The 19,887-nt window shown below is 48.4% G+C and overlaps 7 protein-coding genes across 7 annotated transcripts; 5 read left to right on the forward strand and 2 right to left on the reverse strand.

Annotated features, from left to right (window-relative positions):
• Window positions 1-177: 177 nt before the first annotated feature.
• On the reverse strand, window positions 178-1,173 carry B0J16DRAFT_327282 (uncharacterized protein). The gene is made up of 3 exons (XM_046126084.1): window positions 955-1,173; window positions 615-853; window positions 178-534 (listed from the first exon to the last, which is right to left on the reverse strand). Exons 1-3 carry the CDS (start codon window positions 1,072-1,074, stop codon window positions 396-398), a joined length of 498 nt encoding a protein of 165 aa, XP_045988676.1. The 5' UTR covers window positions 1,075-1,173; the 3' UTR covers window positions 178-395.
• A 3,506-nt stretch (window positions 1,174-4,679) lies between these two features.
• B0J16DRAFT_11652 (uncharacterized protein) lies at window positions 4,680-5,452 on the forward strand. The gene has a single exon (XM_046121542.1). It carries the CDS (start codon window positions 5,015-5,017, stop codon window positions 5,336-5,338), a length of 324 nt encoding a protein of 107 aa, XP_045988677.1. The 5' UTR covers window positions 4,680-5,014; the 3' UTR covers window positions 5,339-5,452.
• Window positions 5,453-6,553: 1,101 nt separating this feature from the next.
• B0J16DRAFT_11668 (uncharacterized protein) lies at window positions 6,554-8,257 on the forward strand. The gene has a single exon (XM_046121545.1). It carries the CDS (start codon window positions 6,885-6,887, stop codon window positions 8,115-8,117), a length of 1,233 nt encoding a protein of 410 aa, XP_045988678.1. The 5' UTR covers window positions 6,554-6,884; the 3' UTR covers window positions 8,118-8,257.
• Window positions 8,258-12,281: 4,024 nt separating this feature from the next.
• On the forward strand, window positions 12,282-13,963 carry B0J16DRAFT_11688 (uncharacterized protein). Its single transcript, XM_046121549.1, has 3 exons — window positions 12,282-12,652; window positions 12,767-12,932; window positions 12,991-13,963. Exons 1-3 carry the CDS (start codon window positions 12,385-12,387, stop codon window positions 13,802-13,804), a joined length of 1,248 nt encoding a protein of 415 aa, XP_045988679.1. The 5' UTR covers window positions 12,282-12,384; the 3' UTR covers window positions 13,805-13,963.
• Window positions 13,964-15,844, reverse strand: B0J16DRAFT_11678 (uncharacterized protein). The gene has a single exon (XM_046121548.1). It carries the CDS (start codon window positions 15,739-15,741, stop codon window positions 14,122-14,124), a length of 1,620 nt encoding a protein of 539 aa, XP_045988680.1. The 5' UTR covers window positions 15,742-15,844; the 3' UTR covers window positions 13,964-14,121.
• A 336-nt stretch (window positions 15,845-16,180) lies between these two features.
• Window positions 16,181-17,287, forward strand: B0J16DRAFT_366297 (ribonuclease H-like domain-containing protein). The gene is made up of 2 exons (XM_046130080.1): window positions 16,181-16,379; window positions 16,437-17,287. Exons 1-2 carry the CDS (start codon window positions 16,299-16,301, stop codon window positions 16,998-17,000), a joined length of 645 nt encoding a protein of 214 aa, XP_045988681.1. The 5' UTR covers window positions 16,181-16,298; the 3' UTR covers window positions 17,001-17,287.
• Window positions 17,288-17,522: 235 nt separating this feature from the next.
• Window positions 17,523-19,744, forward strand: B0J16DRAFT_11807 (uncharacterized protein). Its single transcript, XM_046121571.1, has 5 exons — window positions 17,523-17,654; window positions 17,801-17,898; window positions 17,955-18,158; window positions 18,219-19,232; window positions 19,283-19,744. Exons 1-5 carry the CDS (start codon window positions 17,602-17,604, stop codon window positions 19,573-19,575), a joined length of 1,662 nt encoding a protein of 553 aa, XP_045988682.1. The 5' UTR covers window positions 17,523-17,601; the 3' UTR covers window positions 19,576-19,744.
• Window positions 19,745-19,887: the final 143 nt, after the last annotated feature.

Here is a 19,887-nt window from a genome sequence, read left to right on the forward strand (position 1 = left end):
ACTGAATCAGAGCACATTCATCGCTCCTGCTCTGTTGACAGGGCGGTATAAACAGCCAAGAAGCTTCATTGTGCTTTCTTCTACTGTGAAACAGTATCCGTGAAACAAGAAGGAGCGATGCATTTCAAAGATAGCAGCAGGTGGGTAACAGAAGAAATATCCTCTAAGGCTCAGACTGCCAAAAGAAAAAGTAAACCTAAGTGGTAGTTCAAGCCATCATACGGTAATTGGTTTATTTCGTCTCTTATGCTTTCCGGGGTTAATTCTTCTGTCACTTCGACGAGCAGGTAGCCACTTCGACTGCACGACCTACTGGTTGAGCTCTGTGAGTGAGTGCACTTGATAACTCAACGAAAAATGAATTCATGTATAGATTCACGTCTAGTGTACAGCCCTTATTCCTGCTTCTGAGCCAACTTGGCCGCTTTTCGCTCCTCCTCCTTAATGTGCTGTTGTCGGTAGTGCTCGACAACGTAGTCCATGTTGGCAAGGTGACCAGCAATGTTGTTTCGGGGAGCATACGAGTTCATTGCCCTGTTTTCCTGGTTAGCGATTGGTCTTGAATGAGCCTTCCTGTCGATGTCGATAAGATATCGACTGGTGGGAGAACGAACTCGGGGTAAGCAACATCGACAAATCGGTGCTTGTTGCCGCCGTTCTCGAAAAGGTTTCGGTCGTATCCAGCCTGCTCCATGGCCTTGGTGTGAAGAGCGTTGATGTCCTCCCAGTCCTTGCTGCGCGAAGTGTACTTGTCGATGAAGCTGAGGATTGAAGATTGCTCGCCCTCGGCAGGAACGAACTGGTAGAGGAGAACGGAGCCGAAGAAACCGCCGACAGCGAGGAGAGATCCAGTCTAGAAGCCATCGTCAGTCCTGTCTTGTAATTTGGCCTCGTCCATCAGCCCTCTTGGGCGACGCAATATCGATGATGTAGTGGGTTTTTGACTCGACGTACGCTGAAGGACTCGTTGACTTCGGGGGCCTTGTGGTGTGCGTGGGCGTCGGAAGCGTAGGTTCGTGCTGTTCGCTGCAGCTGTCGAGCCACGAAGGCTGCCCTCTGTCGTGCGACGAACATGTTAGGCGAATTGGGCAGCGTTCAATTGAGCGATCGGTCGTGAGGGTCTCGTGGAAAGAAGACGCACCCAAATCAACCAGTTGAGGTCGTCGCCAGTCCGCGGGTGTTTACGTAAGGCACTTATGATCATTGACCAATTACATAGCAGATGTTTACCATTGATCTCTCCACTATAGCATTTCAGCATTAGCAAAGCATCGGAACAACACCGACGATATTTTTATCGTAAATTTGCTATAAATCTTTGTATCAACTTCCTCTAACATATTTAATACATATCAGTTCTTACGGTCTATACTATGCCAAGCTCACATTGGTCTTTGAAGTTCCAATTGGTGAATCAAGTGATAGTGGGTGCATTTGAGCTTTAACTTAAATTCATTGAAAATGAACGTTACCAGTCAGGTAGGTAACAGAACGACTGTCCTCTCAAGTTTAGAACAGCGAGATAAATTAGCCAAAGCGCTGGTCTGAGCTAACATAACGGTGACGAGATTATTACTTATATGCCGAGCAGCGACATCATTTGAACCACAGGACATCCCTTCATTACCGCTTACCCGGGAGCACACTGTTTGCTGACATGGCTGATTATTTGTGATTTTATTCGAACCTGCTCCCATAAATGACACAAAAATATTACATAACGAGACTATCGTGATTCCCGATTAAATGGATACAGACCTGTATTCCATATTTGAAACGAAAGCTAGTCAAGTCATAATGCTTCAATCAATGTTAAGCATAGTCTTTGCAGCACTCACAAGTCTAGAACCAACGAGGCACATTAGACGGGCTTCGGGGCTTTGGAAAGTAAATACCTATCTAATCTGCAGGTGTAAGTGAAGGACAGCAGAATCAGTAATAAGTCTTAATTGGTATAGACTGACTCACTACCTAATCCCGTTCCTCTACTCTCAGCAGTCACGTTCTTTGATACCAGAGATAGGCGATAAGGTATGACCACTACCAGCCATCGCTTATTAGACTAGATAGGAACCTTTTCTCTCAATGATTATGATCTAAATAACAGCCAATAAAATTGAATCAAACTGAATCGTTTAATGCCTTGATTTCAGATGAGCCTTTTCGTCAGAAGTGGCTGAAGCTACCGCAAGGTTCCGATGATCGACGTGGCTAACTAGCCCAAAGTGTGCGATACGCCTCATCAACGGCGGGACGGTGACAAACTCAATGCTTTCGGAATGGCTCTGCCGTGGTTTATTCCTAGAGAGACAGAAGGTTCAACGCTGACGAGTAATCACAGAAACACAACAACAAAAAGAGAGTTCATGCCACACCTAACCGCAACTACACCACGGTGCAGCAACCGATGAAGAGTCCAGGCCGGGCCCGCCAAGCCCAACCCAGCCCAACTCATGAATTATCCACGTCTTGATCAAAAAGAGGTTATCGTGGATTTCCACGCCCCGAAGCGTATGGAGCCAGCGAAGCAGCCACGAGCTTTTTTGTTCGAAATCTTCCGTGCCCATGTCCGCAGTGGAGGTCCGTCAGCCTCCTCATCTGTCCGAATTAAGCGTGTTAATTCGCACTGCGACCTCGTTGGGGACCATCCCAGGGAGGAAGTCAATGCAAAGGGCTGGTCTGGAACTCTAGAAGGATGACGAAGGAGGTGCAACAAACATTACGGCACCTTGACCCAAATGACATTCTATTGCCTTGGGCCCATGCCATGCAGGACCAAATCACAGCAGCGTGCAGTATCGGAGGGGACCAGTCTAACCCATATTTGATTTGTACCAGCAAGTCTTGCTTTGAGGTTGATGCTTTACAATACTTGATGACGGAAGTCGATGGTTCTCAGGACATTGGTAGAACCGACGTCAGGTATATGACAATACTGTTAGATTGAGAATACATCAGCTGAGGACCATGCTCTTCTGTGAAACCTGATCGAGATGCGCATTCATGATAGACGGAGATATTGAACCGGTGATCTACGTCGCAGTGAGCATCAAGGGTAAGCATGAGTACTGTAGTATTCATGTTATTTGGTCGAATGTCTAGATATTCATGTATAGACCAGACAAGGTACATACATGCAGGTCGAGAAGGACCTTTCCCCTGTCTCACGTCGACTCTACATCATCCCGTGTGTTTGACAGGCAGCAAGGGGCAAACATCCCGCAGCAAACCACAGGACGCCTTTTATTACCACATTACATAGCCATGACCATGACCATGATCGAATAAGTGCTGAAACTCGTGTGCTTAATGTAGTGCATTGTCTTCCTAGGTATCCCAAGTTCATCATGATGAGCCATGACGTGGGAAAAGGTGCTACGGTTTCCATTCATCGTCAGGCCATTCTTGATAAGAGGAATGAAGAATTTCCATGTGACAAAGGAAAGACAATGCAGAGTAGTACTCGGTATCTGGAGTTATGCGCGCAAGAGGCAAAAATGCAATTCCCATCAAAGAAAGAAAACCACGGATGCCAAGCTTTGGGGTGCGTGCCAAGTTGAATTACCCATGTAAGCCCCGCGACAAGAAACCCCAGGAATGGATTAAAAAGAGGGGAAGAGAGGGAAGCCATCCAGTCATTGTTGGTCTTGTGCTCCATCTTATTCATCTGTACAATTTTTTCCTTCTTATCAGGAAAAGAAAGAGAAGGAATAGAACGGACAATAGCCGTTGATATCCTTCCCAACCTCGTAAAAGTGCCTCATCGTGATGGATATCCTTGCAGTAGTCTCCGAGCCAAGGTTGCCTCGGTGGACGTGAATTGGCAATTCATTAGTCAAGGCCCCAGAGATTCTGTTGTTTCTCTGGGTGTTCGCAGACGGTTCAATGCGGGGAAGCTCTTTTTTCAGGTCACGGATGCATCGTTTCTAGTGAATAATTGGGCAGAAGACGACACACGTTTTCAGAGAAGCAAAAAGTCTCGGCTCTGATGGAACCTTTTTTTTCGTTGCAATTCGGCTGACTGGGACTATTTCTCTTAGCACAGTGTTTTGAGGCCAGACTTGTGCTTGCCTATGTTGCTTTCTATTGCTCTCCATTGCTATACCACCTACTAATACTTTGCTGAGCTGGCATAGTCTCTATTATCACACACCCATTCATTGTGAATCTCCAACGGCCTTTGCCCTGTACCTCCCCCAATTCTCTTCCGAATATTCCCTTTGGAGAGATAAACTGGTCATCTGATGGCGTACTGTGGTCACACACAAACCATGCTCCCTCACTCAGACTGTGTCCCCTCACCCTCCCCAAATCAAGATCCATAGGCTCCAGTACAGTGTACATACATACAGTCCCTTATGGATGCTAGACTACCTAGGTAGGTAGGTATCCCTCTCTCTCCCTGTTTGAAGGAAAAACCTAACTTTATTATTTCAATCTACTATCTTCTACCACTGCCACCTCCCTTCCTACGTGCGTCATGCAACTGTCACTCGTGGTCTTTTAAACACCCAAGACTTATAATCTGACAGAAGATTCGCTTCAAGGTTAAAAGGGACCGAGAACCCCCAAAAGACTAAGAAGCTTGTCTCGTCCCTCTTGTTTGTTTGGTTGGATAAATCAATCATACACATCTTCAACACGCATATTATCTACCTATGCCTGAGATACGTCCAAGCCTCTTTCAACAACATAAACAACAGTCACGGCTGCGCCCCAGCCTGCTTACGTTGTCAATACACAACGAGGCCTCAATACACCTGTGTTACAAAAGTAAATAACCAGGCGCCTCCACGTTTCGACTTTCTCCTTTTCTGGGTTCCAAGCTTCTCTACTACACATACTACCTACCTCCTTGCTGCATCTCGCCTGCGATCCCGCATATCGACGCCCTTACATATATCCATCTCTCCCATACTATCCTGTCCTGTCCCGTCCCGTCTCAAACTCTCTTACATACTGTCACCTACCTACACACATACATACCCACCGTACAACCACAAACTCTGTCAACATGTGCCATACCGTAATCGCTCAGCGGATGTGCAAGGATTGCCGCCATAGCCTCGGCGAGACGGTCATCGACTTCACCCGCTGTGCTCGTAAATGCTCGAGCCCTTTCTACTGTCTTACCCCTGAGCCTCAGATGGAGCTATGTAACCTCTGTGCCGCGACAGCGACACTGTCTACACCGGTACTCGCACCGCATGCTCTCGAGGACACGACCGCTGCAGCTGCAGCCGCCGCATCGGCTGGTACAAGACTCTACGATCACTCAATCGCAAAGGCAGCGGTCTATCCAGGACCTGGAGTAGTCCGTCACACTGCAGCTCTCTAGGAGCTCACCAGAAACCACGGATCTGTGGCTGTTACGATACCAACACCGATGGCGTTTACTTTTGTAAGATCTTGCGATGGATTTTGAAACGACGAGACGAAATTGGACAAAAAAAAGTCAGTGTACTTGGGAAACGGCATAGGTATGACACGGGCAACCGACATAGGGTCAAAGGCGCATCAGGACAGCATTCATCAATGTTTTGCTTCATTTCATTTGATTTCATTTCAAATTACTCTGCTCCATTCCATATGCTGTGTCACATAGACACGAAACCCCGGTGAGGACCACTCTACTGGAATGAGAGAACCGCAGGCCTGGTCAATGGTACCGAGAACTGGGGATATGATAAGGGTTTCTACAAGATACCTAACATATATAACAATCGTTGATAACAAGAAATTGAACATATATACCCCAAGAAAACAGAAAAGAACTGCGGAGATAATCCGAATGTATAATCCCCTCAACATAAATATCGGATATAGACGACAACAGGAAGATATGTAGAGAAAAGGCGCCCCATTCTGCGGGCGAGCGGGCGGATGTCCGGCTACTGTTCCGCTCCCGTTCCCGCTAATTTAAGCACCTATGGAAAGCAAGATAGGGCAAGGCAAGGTACAGAATGGGATGGGCGAGGGACCAGACATCTCCATACCTCAGCTCCAATTTACCCGAGTACCATCCATCCATCCATACAGTACAGTACAGCGACAACCAACTTCTTTTCACCTCCATTTCAACTCACGCAAGCTCAGCTATATTTGGCGCAGGAAATGCAGGTTCATGTGCGTCCCAAACACAGTTTGAAACACTCGAATGAAAAGGAGTTTACTCTTCTGATCTGGGCAGCGCAAAGAGACACGCAACGCACGCGCGTGTAGCAGCCACCGTCACTGACTAATTGACTGAATCACAAACTGTCACAATCTCACTCAACCACAACCATTCACAGACTCGGTCCAATTTCCAACAAAAGCCGCCTGTTGCACCAAGTGTCATCATATCGTACCGTTGTTCTCATGACTCGGCTAGGAAGCATTTGGTTCAGGTCGCAAGGGGGAAGCGTTACCTGAGAGCTAGTGCATTTCATTTCAGTCAAGTCCAGTCAACTCAGGTCAAATCGAGAATGAGAATGAGAGCCAGAACCAAATAAGATGGATGCATCCCCCATCCGCACCTACCCAGACGAACAGTCGCTGTTGCCCATCCTGCATCGCGAAGGACCGATTCACCAGTTCGCCGAAATTTAAAAAAAGAAGGCAGCGGCCACCCGAGGCTGCGGTTCACGGACCAGAGACCCAATTGCAGGTGTCATCCTTCCATGGGTGTTCATCTTCATCCATGCAAGCGCAACCGGAAATTTTTTTCACAAACTGCAGGCAGCCCGCGACGTTTTCAACGCAACGGTCCTTCCTTTCATGATCTCAGCGAATAACTGTTTGCGTCACTAGGTTCTTCCCTTCTTCAGGTTGTTACCATCTATCCATCCATCCATCCACCATATACATCGCTTGTTTGAGCTCCTTCTCAGACGTCTTTCATCATGGCTTCAGCAAAGTTAGCACATCCATCGTTTCCGGCGACAGCCTCACCACGGCTGAGACCATCTCTTCACTCTGAACATATTTACCAGACCCAATGCCCTAACCCAGCAGCTGCCATGTCAACATTGTACCCTTGTATCGGCTACGGCAATAAGTACAGGCCTGCTCCCCCAGAAGCCTATAACTTCTACATTCATGGTGTCGAGCAGCTTGTGGGTATCGTTCCAAAATACTTCGCTGATGAACTATTCTGGAACCCCAGGTTCTCTTTCCATGAGGATGCGGATGCTCAAGATAGAGATAACATCATTGGGAAAATAATTCTTCATACCGAACCCTCAAGGAATGATGATGGTCAGCTTCTTTGTGATGAAGATTTTCCAAAGTGCTGCGAAACAGCATTCGACGAATTCATCGCGGATAATTCAGCCAAATTTCCCTCTTTCGCCAAGTGGCTGAACACACCGTTTGAAGAGCGAGAGCGAGAATATTCGCTAATACATCTCTGTGATGATGAAACTCCAGGGAGAATACGCATTCCGTCCTTTTTGAAGGGGTTCTTGGGAATTTTGACGGTTGGGGTGCATCTCAACGTCTTTAGCCGTGATTATAATACGGGCGAATTCTCCATCTGGGTTTCTCAGCGGGCCAGAGGTCGCGATGTGGCATATCCGGGAATGCTGGACCAGATTGTCGCTGGTGGTGTGGATATTGACGACGAAATCGAGGGGTATCTGGCTCCCAGCAAGACCCTGATCCGTGAGGCCAGAGAAGAGACAGGCCTTCTAATCGACTGGGATACGAAAACAGTTGCTACGCCTGGCACGCCGACGGTGCCAAAGATAGACCTTGGCAAGGTGCAAAGAGTTTCGAATATCACCTTTTTCGACAAGAAAGATTGGAAGGCAGGTAATCTTAACAAAGATCATCTGGAACCAGGCCTCAGAATCATATACGACCTCGAAATTAAAGAACCCAAAAAGTTCCATCCACAAGGAATCGAGGAGGGGATCGAGAAGCTTGAATGTATGAATGTGTCAGAGGTGAAGAAAAGCCTATTGGCCAACAAATGGAAGCCAAATTGCGGGCTCGTAATGCTCGACTTCTTACTTCGCCGCAATATCATTAACGCCGATAACGATGCGTCTTTTAGTCGAATGTTACAAGAACTACGCCCAGAAATGCCAATAAGGTTCGCAGAAAAATACCAGAGGAACATCAGGGGTTGGTAGCGTTCTTGCATAAGGTCAAGTGTTGGTGTATGTGGGTGATCACGACGAGTAATTAAACACAGACAATTGTTGTTGTATTTGTATTCAATAGATTAGCTACAGGTAGCTTACAGTTCAGCAGTGAAACTATTCATCTAATTCACACATACTCTTTATCTCTGGCGTGCTGTATATGATATGGTCTTGACTTGTCTTCCCCTTATTCAGACAGTTGATAATCGCGCAAGACCAGCAAAACCGTGTAATTCAAGCGCTCTCTTCTGAGTCTGGGGGAGCAATTTCAGTCCCCATATTCTTCAAAGTATGGTTCCTTTTTGAACTTCAATATCGCCTCCACGGAGATTCTTCGAAGATCTGTTGTCAAGGACGCATTCTGTTTCGCCCTCCAAAACAATGCTGTGATCGACACTGGTGGTTCGATACAATGCTTGGGATCCTGATCAGAAATCAATAACCCTGAGGGTAGGATCAGAGATAGGGGCAAGGCCATCCTCGAAGAGGCTCTTCCTGTAAGCCTTGAGGTCGTGATCGCCGGCCAGATCGTTTGGGCTGTCCTCGTTGACGTACGAGCCGTGGGTAGAGAAGCCCCCGTCGCGATTCTCCTGTACTCTGGTGGGAATTGTATCATCCCATATGACATTGCCTTCCGCATTGTGGGTGGTGATTAAGCAACCGATGGAAGCCAGCTGCTCAGACTAGGAAGGCATTCTGGTCAGAAGAAGTTGTTGAGTTGTGTGTTTGGGGGACTTTAGTTTGTAGTCTCGATCTCGAAAGCGTCCGAAGGTGGTGAAGTTCTTTGCTTGTTTACAGTTGTTGTATCAGTCATAAGTTCCAGTTGAAGTAGCACTTGTTTCATTACATATATACTATTCCACATGCTGACGGGACTGCCTTCATTGAGTAACGAAGTGGGCTCCATCATTTCAAAGGCATGGTGTGTTTCCAACCAGCCAATTGGCCACAACTATCTCCTTTTCTTCTCCATCATGCACGCTTTGACTTCGAATTCGAAGTTGCATGCTCTGGCTATACCCATCGTGAGGCTTGGAAATCTCATTGTTTCGTGGATCAGGAGACAAGTGTTGGTGTTGGAAAACATTGTTAAGTCTTCCACTTACAAGGCCGGACCAGGGGTTAGTTACTACGAAAAACAAGCTAATTTCTAAGCTCATCTCCACCGAAGGAATCGATTCCCTGCTCGGCTGGGCAAAACTGGGTCTGGGACGATTGCAATTGATCAAGGGTCTTGTTTGTCATGCGGAGACTCCGTGGGAAAACGTTTCGTCACTATTGTTCTATGAAGAGGAGAGTGGTAACGTAGCAGTGCAGCTTAAATAACTTCATTAACCCGGTTATAGCTGAGCCTATGCCACATAGAACTATCGACAAGGCGTTTTTTTCTTCTTCTTGTTTTCTTGTTTTTTAGGATCCATGCCCGGTATCCCACCAGTCAGGTCTGTACCTTACCTAAAGCTGAAATTAGTCCCGTGTCGCTGGGCTCTTTTTTCGTGGCTTGCTTCTGATGACAAGCCAAGAATTCAAGGCTGAATCGCAACGGCCAACGAGAGACGGAGAAGATGAATACCAAAATTGACTACCGTGTTCTAGGCCGTGTCTGTCAAAAACGAACCATCTGCGTTCTATTTACAGTACAGAATCTAAAGAAATTCAGCAGCCACGTCTAAAAATGAGTACAGGGTAGTTGTGCTTGCAACTTCCATTTTCGCAGTTGTGCCTGCCTTCCGCTGTTTTATTGATAATTCCGCACTAGGCAGTTGCGTTCCGCCCGGTTACTGAGAGGATCCAGAGATCTTCGCTGCTTGTTTCTGATTTGTATCCACTCATCGTCAATCTTACCCTTTCTTAACCAAACGACTATCAGAACACTGCGGTATAGAATCGTACTGATACCATCTGTACTGCATGTACCTCAGTCCCATTTCGGTCAAACACTCGCAGCAGCCGTTTTTCCAAGATTGAGGACGCTAAACTGCCCAAGTGCTTAGTGGCATAATGTGACACCCTCGTAGGGCTAGTTGCTTCCCAGCGCCTAAGGCCCATACCAGCAAATTTCCTACAACGAACGGAGACCGCAGCCATAATACAGCTGAAATCAAACCGGCTGCTAGCTATATCTCCATGTCAGATTTTAGCGACCACCAGTTCGTATCTAGAGGCCATGGGTGGTTATTGAGACCAAGATCTTGACTCTTAGGAAAGACAACACCCGATGTATCGCTCATCGGGAACTTGCCCTGTCCGCCGCAGTTAATGGGCTGGGAAAGTCTCAAAGTCCACCGACCCATGTCGCAATACCAAATACCTGCACCACTTTGCGAGCGGTGAATGGGATACTGGAAGTGACATAGTATCCGATAATACAGTACAAAAGAGAACAGTCTACGGACCAAAACTCCCCACAACCACTCTATTGAACCCGTGGACAGGTACAGCACACAATGCCGCCATCCTTTCATCGGTTGAACATCAAGCTTAAGTTGGCGCCCAAGCGCCCCAGTGATGGCCAAAGCACATCCCTCTCTGGGCCACCAGTGCGAGGGCCAGTCACGAGCCAAGCGCATCCGGCAATCTGCGTCAGATAGCCAGACCGAATTACAGAATCGCGGGAGTATACATCGGATCTGGGGAGCTCAGTGTTTGGTGTGCGGCTGATAAGTGCGTTGTAAACCATTGTCTGGTTACCGCCAAGTACCCGTTTGGGGTGGAGTCTACATTACCAGTGATTGTTTTTCACCTATCACCTCCTATTGCCTTCAATCATAGAGCATACTGCTGTCAAAGTTCAATCGTCATGTTCCTGCGTTGTGGAACGGGAACGGATAAATGGGCAAGTGGCTTGCGCCATGTTTACCGAATCGTTTGTGACCTGACGATCTGGTCGAGTACGAGCTTCACTGGTGCTCACTACGGGAGAATTTGAAAGATGGACTTTGAATCACGCCGAGCCGTCCCTTCACTTACTAACATTGTACTTCAAGTACAGGATGTCACCTTAAGCTGGTTCGAGAACGCAGCCTCATGCGCCTCCCTGGAGATGCGAGGACCATTTCAACAACGCACTGCAACGTAACGATAGAAAATACAGGCATTTATATCAACTTGGAGATGGCACAGCCTCGACAAAATGCAGCCTAGCATTCTATCCGGCCTCCCTCTTTCCGCATATCACTGGTGCGTTCGATATTGTCTCAAGCCCCAAATACAAAGAGGGGAAAGCTTGCCAGCGTTAGAAATCTGGCACAGCCCAGGAAGGCTGTTAGGCTGTCTACCCACTATCAATCGGATGAGAGATGCAGGAAAGTACTACCATGTACAGTACAAGTGAGCCCATGTTCTTTGCTGCGGAGTTGTCGTTAGACAGCTCCACCACCCAAGATCGTCGGTCACACTTCATTTGATATGTAAACGAGAGCCTAACGGACTTGCAGCATAGTACTGTACATACACACAGCGACAGGGCGTCTCATCATGGACGCCGTACTCGTCAATTCGATGGGAACTGTCTGTTGATATGAACTCAATGAGCCTTACTCTTGATGGTTCATTAGTAGTAGCTAGGGATCACTCTGAAGAGAAAGTGCTTCTTCTTAACCATAAACCTAGAGTTCTTTCTCTGGGGGCTGAGTCTAAAGACTGAATGTTAGCCAGCAGACCATTCCTCGTCCAGACTCCCAAATCGAACAGGGGTATGTTCAGCTCGAGGCACTAGAGTTCCCTTGCACCAATGATCGTCTATGAACGGCGCCACCAACTCTAAAGAGACCAGGGGCTAAGTGTTTGGAGCACTAAGAAAGTTCCCTTGTGGCCATTGATCTCGTTTAGCGTCGTCTGGGGTCCCTGGAGTATCGGATGCCACCTGGGTGTACTTGCAGCGTACAGCAAGTAGTCGAGATGGCCCGGCAGCCTCCTCGGGCCCAAAAACGCCAGGCGATAGACAGAGGCAAGAGAGACAAAAACCCCATAGACCCCTACTTTTGCTGCTTTTCCCTCAAAAGTTCATCTTCTCCGTGCTCCTGAGCTGTTCCTGGCTTCCGCGTTGAACCCAGTCTGAATAGCTTCACTTACACCGAAGGGTACAAACCCACTCATACTACCGGACACTCGTATACCGAACCTTCAATTCGCTCTTGGGACAACCAAATTCGCCACTGCCGAAAGGAAGAGGGAAATAACAAAATCTGGAAACGAAATTGGAACAAATATCTTCGAGTTGTGATTCGAAGCACTTACACGGCTCCGAACCACGATGCACCGCTCCACTGCTCTACTCGCCCTTGGGGCTCTCAGCTCACCAGCTGCTGCCGGTTGGCTCAAGTCAAACCAAGAGATATCATGGGAACCTCCTCGCCAGACGGGCATCTACGGCCCGGAAGCAGGAAACCAAGCTAATATCGCCCTCGGATGGTCACCTGTGCCAACCGACGCTCCCCAGCTTGCCGGTGCCATGGACTTGAAGTTTGCCTTAGGCAGGAGAGATCTAGCGCCTATGACCTGTGGTTTTGGTAAAGCAGGAAGTGAGTTCAAACTCCATTCCAGTGAATCCTCAAGAGAATATGGTTACAGCCATCAATCGATGAAACTTGTAAACCTGGTTGAAAAGTATTGGCTTACTGACGCGATTTGAACAGATTCTTTTACTTGTATTTCTAGTGTCGCTACTTGCAGTTATTCTAATGGCTGGATTGGATGCTGTGAAACCGGACGGGCTTGCAAGTCAGTGAAGACAACTTGTGTCGATTATACCGCATCTTCTTCTGTTTGCGCTTTCCTTGAGGATTTCCACACTCTCTGCTGGTAAGTTTAGACTGTCCGTTTCCTGCTAAAACCCCATTGGTTTCTGATGTTTAAGCAGTGATCAAACCTCCAAGTTCTGCCACACTTGGGTTGGTACTACATCTGGCGACCCCTACACAATTCTCGCCTGCGATTCCACCAGGGGCAGCTCTGCGCTTCTGTTTTCCGATCCTTTAGCTACTGGCGATCCGAAAACTTCTCAGAGTGATACGTCGACAACGGAAGATGCTTCTTCGGCCACGAACGACTCCCCCACCACAGTAACCCAAACTGCTGCGTCAGCTACGGAATCCGAGAAGAAAGACGAAGGCGGCACCAATGTTGGCGCTATCGCTGGTGGCGTTGTTGGAGGTGTTGCTGCTTTGGCTCTGGTCGGTATCGCTGGTTTCTTGCTCTTTCGCCGTCGCAAGAAGTCAAATGCTGCCACTGCCGCTGCTGCTGGTACTGGCAACAACCCACAAAACCCCCCCCAGATGGCCCAGAACCCTCAGAGCCCAGGATTTGTTCCCTCTTCGCCTTCAAATGCCACCTATCCTTCAGGAGTGCCTTCCAACTTCCAGGGCTACCAACAGCCATACGACCCTTCATTGGCTACTCCCTACGGCCAGCCTCAAGGATATCAGCAGCCTGGCTACGGTGGCTACTCTCCTCAACCTCAGGGATACGCTCAGCAAGGGTTCGGGCAGCAAAGTCAATATCCTGCTCCGTATGGCGCTGGTGGTTATGGAGTTCCTTCTACCGCCTCACCTCCCCCAGGCCAGTTCACACCCAGTCCGGGACCCAACAAGGAAGGCCACGAATCCCCACAAGCTCAGGAGTTGCCTGCCGTGCATCCTATTGGAAATGAGGGTAATCGTGCAGAGCTCAGCTAGGAACCTCTTGGTTGAAATGGTGGGAGTAAAAGGAGTTACAATTTTTGGGTGAGCGGGACATCTCAACGACACAGGGCTACTTGGACATACAGGCGGAATTATGAGGGCAAGAGAATTCATCAATTGCGTGAGCTTTTACATACCTTTTACATGACAGACCTAATTGGGTTATTTCATCGATGAATTTCAAGATACGATAATGTTTCAATGATACCTGCTAAACCGACAATTTGCGATGTTGATATATTACTTATCCTTAGGAACCTTTCCGTACATCTCACTCACGAAATTCATAATCATCATGATCGAGGCAACGCTTATGCATGTCCGTTGAGCTCCAGTTGCTTTCCTAGAGCCTTGTCCCACCATTCTTCCCAATCGAGGACCTTTCGGCCGAGTCTGGCTTCCTCGGCTGCAAAGACCATGGCGTGGCTTCGCAGGACCTCATCAAGAGTGCATCCAATGAACTCATCTTGCGCACGGGGAGCTTCCCAGCCATGATTCTTGACGCGGTCACATGCCATGACAAACTGGCGTGTAAGCCCCAAGTCTCCTCCACCATGTCCAAGATCTTCAACACGAGGATAATAAGTCTTGGTCTCGCCAGTGTTGAAGTCATCAACAACGATGCGTCGTGAGTCGGCGTAGACCCCGCCATGTTCGCCGTAAAAGTTGGAGTAGCGCTCGCAGATCTTGGTTGTTTGGGCGACCATGTGCAGTGTCGCTGTCTTTGCAGGTTGAGTGGATTCAGGCCAAGTGATTGTGACAAACTGGTCATCGCAAACATTATTGTCTGCTTCAAAAACGCAACGGCCGAACCAGTTACGGGACTGGACCTCGGAGTTGGGAGTGGACTCGTCATAGTCCTCTTCGAGGGCCTTCATGACCAGCTGCTCTCTTGTTTCTTGAGAGGGGTAGTCTTCGATGTCGTGGACGACGATGCTGACAGGCCATCTCGTGTTGCCAGACTGCAAGCCTTTGAGCTTAGGGCCGAGGTAAATATTCTTTGCTGAGAATTTGCAGCCCTCATCTCCAAGGGGGCACTTGGTGCAGTTTGTTGCTGCTCCTGCGGCTTTGGGCTTTCTGCTCTTCTTGAACAAGTGAAGGCCTCCAGATGAAGACACCGTTTCGGGAATATGTGGTTCTCCTTGTCCCGCTTTCTTAGGAGAACAGAGCAGCCAGAGTAATAGGTCGATGTCATGGCAACTCTTTGTCAGTAGCGATGGAGCAGTAGTGTTCTCGTTACGCCAATTTCCTCTGACGTACGAATGAGAGAAATGCCAGTAACCCACTGGCTCAGTGTGAACCACACTAGATATATCGCCGATGACCCGGTCCTCAACGAGGAGTTTCCGCAGCATGATATTATGTGGACTGTAGCGTAATACGTGACCGATTGAGAATATCTTTGAGGATTGCGAGGGACGCATGGCTTTGTACATGTCGATACAGTCCTGAAGAGAGCAGGCGAGAGGCTTCTCGCACATGATGTGTAAGCCAAGTGGTGCGAGCCCGACGATAACCTCACGATGCATCTCATCGAGAACACAAACAAAGACACCATCGACACCTTCTGGAACATTCTCATCTCCCGCAGCTACTCTGCTTCGACGGTCTTGTTCATATGCGAAGAAGTCTTTCCAGTCATGGAACGATTGGCCTTCTTTAGGGGAACCATCGCCCCAGATGTGAGCACGGCCAATAGACTCACGCTTAAACTTGAGGGGTTCGGCAACAGCAGCAACTACGCCATTGGATACGCTGTCGATGGCTTCAGCATAGTTTTGTCCCCGAGAGCCTGCACCGATTATGAGGAAGCGAGGTGGTGACTCGGACATTTCTGGCTTAGGAGGGGGTTGGGGCTGTGAGTTTGTGTTTGCGGCTTCATTTTGGTCTGTCGTGAGTTTCGACATGAGGTTATTCAGTAATGTAGACATGATAAATTATGGTCGATACAATATCGTATGGTGTGACTGAGTAATATGAGAGTATCAAGTGTTTTATAGGAATCAAGAGAGACAAGTCGAATGTCTCTGTTGAGGGGTTCAGACTGAGGAGTAGAAGGTCCAATGTCGTCCTCACTGGTTCAGAGACACTACTTGAGAAAATGATTGGCAGATGGGTATAGAGAATATACAGCTCGTTAATAGATGATCTGAAACGAATATGATGTCGTATAACGTAGCATGCAGTTGAGGCTGAAAAGTTGGCTTCTGGGCAATTGTTTTGTATGTCGTGTTGCAGACGTTGAGATAGTGGCCAATGAGGTACAACGCATTAATACATACGACGTTCCAGCGCATCGATTCACTGCGTTCACTAACTGGACTGCAGTTGGCTGGTCCCGATCTTTAACCCCACTAATCACTACTAGAGCTAACTTAGTGAAGATATGCTTTCTCTGATGCCTCGCCTCATGAGAAAAGCCAGCCAAGCTCAACAGCTCGCGACGTAGACTAAACGTTACATTGCAACCATCCAAATTTCTGCAACAATGTCGACAGCAGTTGAAGCTCAGGCTGATAACCAGCCCAAGAGTGCTAGCGATGATCCTCTTGTATGGATCGACTGTGAGGTTGGTAATGTCGTGTTACGTTGTAGAATGGCTTGAGCTCACATCCTTCTTTCACAGATGACTGGTCTTGACCAGGACAATGATGAAATCATCGAGATCTATTGTATCATCACGACGGGAAACCTTGAGATTCTCGATGAAGAAGGCTTCCACGCCATCATCCACTTCCCCCAATCTCGCCTTGACCAGATGGACGAGTGGTGCACAAAGACACACGCAGAATCCGGCCTCACTGCTGCTGTTCTTGAGTCGACGACCACTCCAGAGCAAGCAGCCGACGCTCTCTACGAGTACATCACGCGCTTCATTCCCGAGCGCAAGCGTGGCCTCCTTGCGGGCAATAGTGTGCACTGCGACAGGGCGTTCCTGCGACGGGAGCCCTACAAGCGTGTGATGAGACACCTGCACCATCGAATTCTGGACGTGAGCTCCATCAAAGAGGCTGCGAGACGCTGGTCGGCCAAGAGGATTGTGAATAAGGTTCCCAACAAGAAAGGTCTGCACAAGGCGAGGGATGATATCCTGGAGAGCATTGAGGAGGCGAGATATTACCGGGAGGTCATTTTTAGACCGACATTTGATGTTGTGCCTGTTAAGAACAAGCCCAATAAGGGAAAGTAATAAATTCAATGATTATTCTATTCTGAGAGAGGTGGGTTATAAACTGCTAAATCTGCCTCATATCAATGAGGCGATGATCCAACTGTCATGATTGAGCTACAGTAAGGTACCTAAGCTCTAGCTCTTTCAGTATGAAGTGACGAGGGAAGCTAAGCTTGAATCTTTCATGTCAAGCTTTCCGCGAATATTTTAGCAGTTAGTGGCCGTTGATCTGGACTAGTTCATGTATCAGTGTTGGTTATTGTTTCCATGGCAGTATAGTAATATCCATCAGCTTCCATCATGAGCTCTACTATCATATTTACGTTAGAATGTTGTATCTTAGTGAAGCATCTACACACTGTAAACACTGTCCTCTACACATTAGAAGAGGTCTCGAACACAGTATCAATTGTGCTGCCCCTCCATTAGCTCTAGTGATATCATCTCGTTTACCCCACTAGGGAGCTCCGTCAAGCTCCCCTCTTTTTGTCTCAGTCTCGACACCCTCTACCGCTATCTCGCTTCTCTTCTTAACTTCCCTCCTCCTTTCTTTCCCAACAAATCTCCCAAATTTATTATACCCAATCCTATTCCTTCTCCCCTATCATATAAAACAATCATGGGCGTTCAAACCGTTGAGTTCAAGCCCTTCCAGGACCAGAAGCCCGGAACGTATGTCTTTCCACCCTGACGATCCTCCTGTTGTGCTCCCCCACTGCCCCGGTGGCTGCCGACGAATTGCTTATCCGTCCTTCATCTCTACTTCAAAGCTTCAGCCTGCTCAATCCATTGGAAGCTTTACTGACCTATATACACAGCTCCGGTCTTCGAAAGAAGGTCACCGTTTTCCAGCAGCCTCACTACAGCGAGGCCTTCATCACCAGCATTCTGCTGTCCATCCCTGAGGGTGTCGAGGGTATGCAGTTACTCACTATCAGCACAAACACGAGCCATGATCTGACTTGTTGATAGGCTCAAATCTCGTCATCGGTGGCGACGGTCGCTACTGGAACCCTGAGGTTATCCAGCTCATTGCCAAGATTGGTGCTGCATACGGCGTCAAGAAGCTTGTCATCGGCCAGAACGGTATCCTCTCTACTCCCGCTGCCAGCCATGTCATCCGTCTTCGCAAGGCTACCGGAGGTATTCTCCTGACTGCCAGCCACAACCCTGGTGGTGAGTATTACATATGCCCGGGCTTATACCCGTAACATCGACATATCTGACCGGCAACAGGCCCCAAGAACGACTTCGGTATCAAGTACAACCTTGCCAACGGTGGCCCTGCCCCCGAGTCCGTTACCAACAAGATTTACGAGTTCTCCAAGACTCTCACTTCATACAAGATCACCGACATTCCTGATGTTGACATCTCCAATGTTGGTACTAAGACCTACGGCGACCTCGAGGTTGAAGTTATCGACAGCACTGCCGACTACGTTACTATGCTCAAGGATATCTTCGACTTCGACCTGATCAAGAAGTTCTTCTCTACCCACCCCGACTTCAAGGTCCTCTTCGACGGTCTCCACGGTGTCACTGGCCCTTACGGAAAGGCTATCTTCGAGCAGGAGCTTGGCCTGAGTAACTCCACACAGAACTGTGTGCCTAGCCCCGACTTCAACGGTGGCCACCCCGATCCCAACCTTACCTACGCTCACTCTCTGGTCGAGGTTGTCGACAAGAACAACATCCCCTTCGGTGCCGCTTCTGACGGTGATGGTGACCGAAACATGATCTACGGCGCCAACGCTTTCGTCTCCCCTGGTGACTCCCTCGCCATCATCGCTCACCACGCCCACCTCATCCCATACTTCAAGAAGAATGGTGTCAATGGCCTCGCTCGATCTATGCCCACAAGCGGTGCCGTCGACCTTGTTGCCAAGGCTCAGGGTCTCGACTGCTATGAGGTGCCCACTGGCTGGAAGTTCTTCTGTGCTCTCTTCGATGCCAAGAAGCTCTCTATCTGTGGTGAGGAGAGTTTCGGTACTGGAAGCGACCACATCCGCGAGAAGGACGGTCTATGGGCCGTTATTGCCTGGCTTAACATTATTGCTGGTGTTGGTGTTCAGAACCCTGAGGTCACCCCCTCAATCAAGGAGATCCAGAAGGAGTTCTGGACCAAGTACGGACGTACTTTCTTCACTCGTTACGACTACGAGGATGTCGACTCAGAGGGCGCCAACAAGGTTGTTGGTGAGCTAGAGAAGCTCGTTGCCGACTCTGACTTCGTGGGCAGCACTATCCAGGGTGCGTATCTTTCTTACTATTTACCAATAACATGAGCTAACTCATTCCAGGCCGCAAGGTTACCAAGGCCGGTAACTTCTCATACACCGATCTCGACGGCTCTGTTGCCTCCAAGCAGGGTCTGTACGCTGGCTTCTCCTCCGGTAGCCGAATTGTTGTCCGACTCTCCGGTACTGGCTCCTCTGGAGCTACCATCCGCCTTTACATTGAGCAGCACACCAGCGACCCCTCCAAGTATGAGCTCGATGCTCAAGACTTCCTGAAGGAGGAGGTCAAGTTTGCAACCGAGCTTCTCAAGTTCAAGGAGCATGTCGGCCGTGACGAGCCTGACGTCAAGACCTAAACGAGTTATGTGATGGGTGTTTAGGCCGAAAACAGAAGAGATGGATTCAAGCATAAGATAATTCCGAGGTTGTTACTGCGTACAACAATATTGTCAAATTGAGCGTTCTTAAAACTACCAACCAACCAACTAGAAAACAGGTGATGTGTTCTGAGAGGCAGGGGCACAGTAACATGAGTTAGTGCCATGACATGCATAAAACATTCTTAATATCGTTGTGTTGAAAGTCGAGACAAGCCAACTAACTGACCATGATAGCATACGTGTTGTGCTAGATATCGTACAATCTGTTTCCCGTGACTTGAAAATTAT

This window comes from Fusarium flagelliforme, assembly GCF_020744385.1.
Source record: "Fusarium flagelliforme strain FIESC 12 MPI-CAGE-AA-0113 chromosome Unknown B0J16scaffold_1, whole genome shotgun sequence".
NCBI classification, from domain to species: domain Eukaryota; kingdom Fungi; phylum Ascomycota; class Sordariomycetes; order Hypocreales; family Nectriaceae; genus Fusarium; species Fusarium flagelliforme.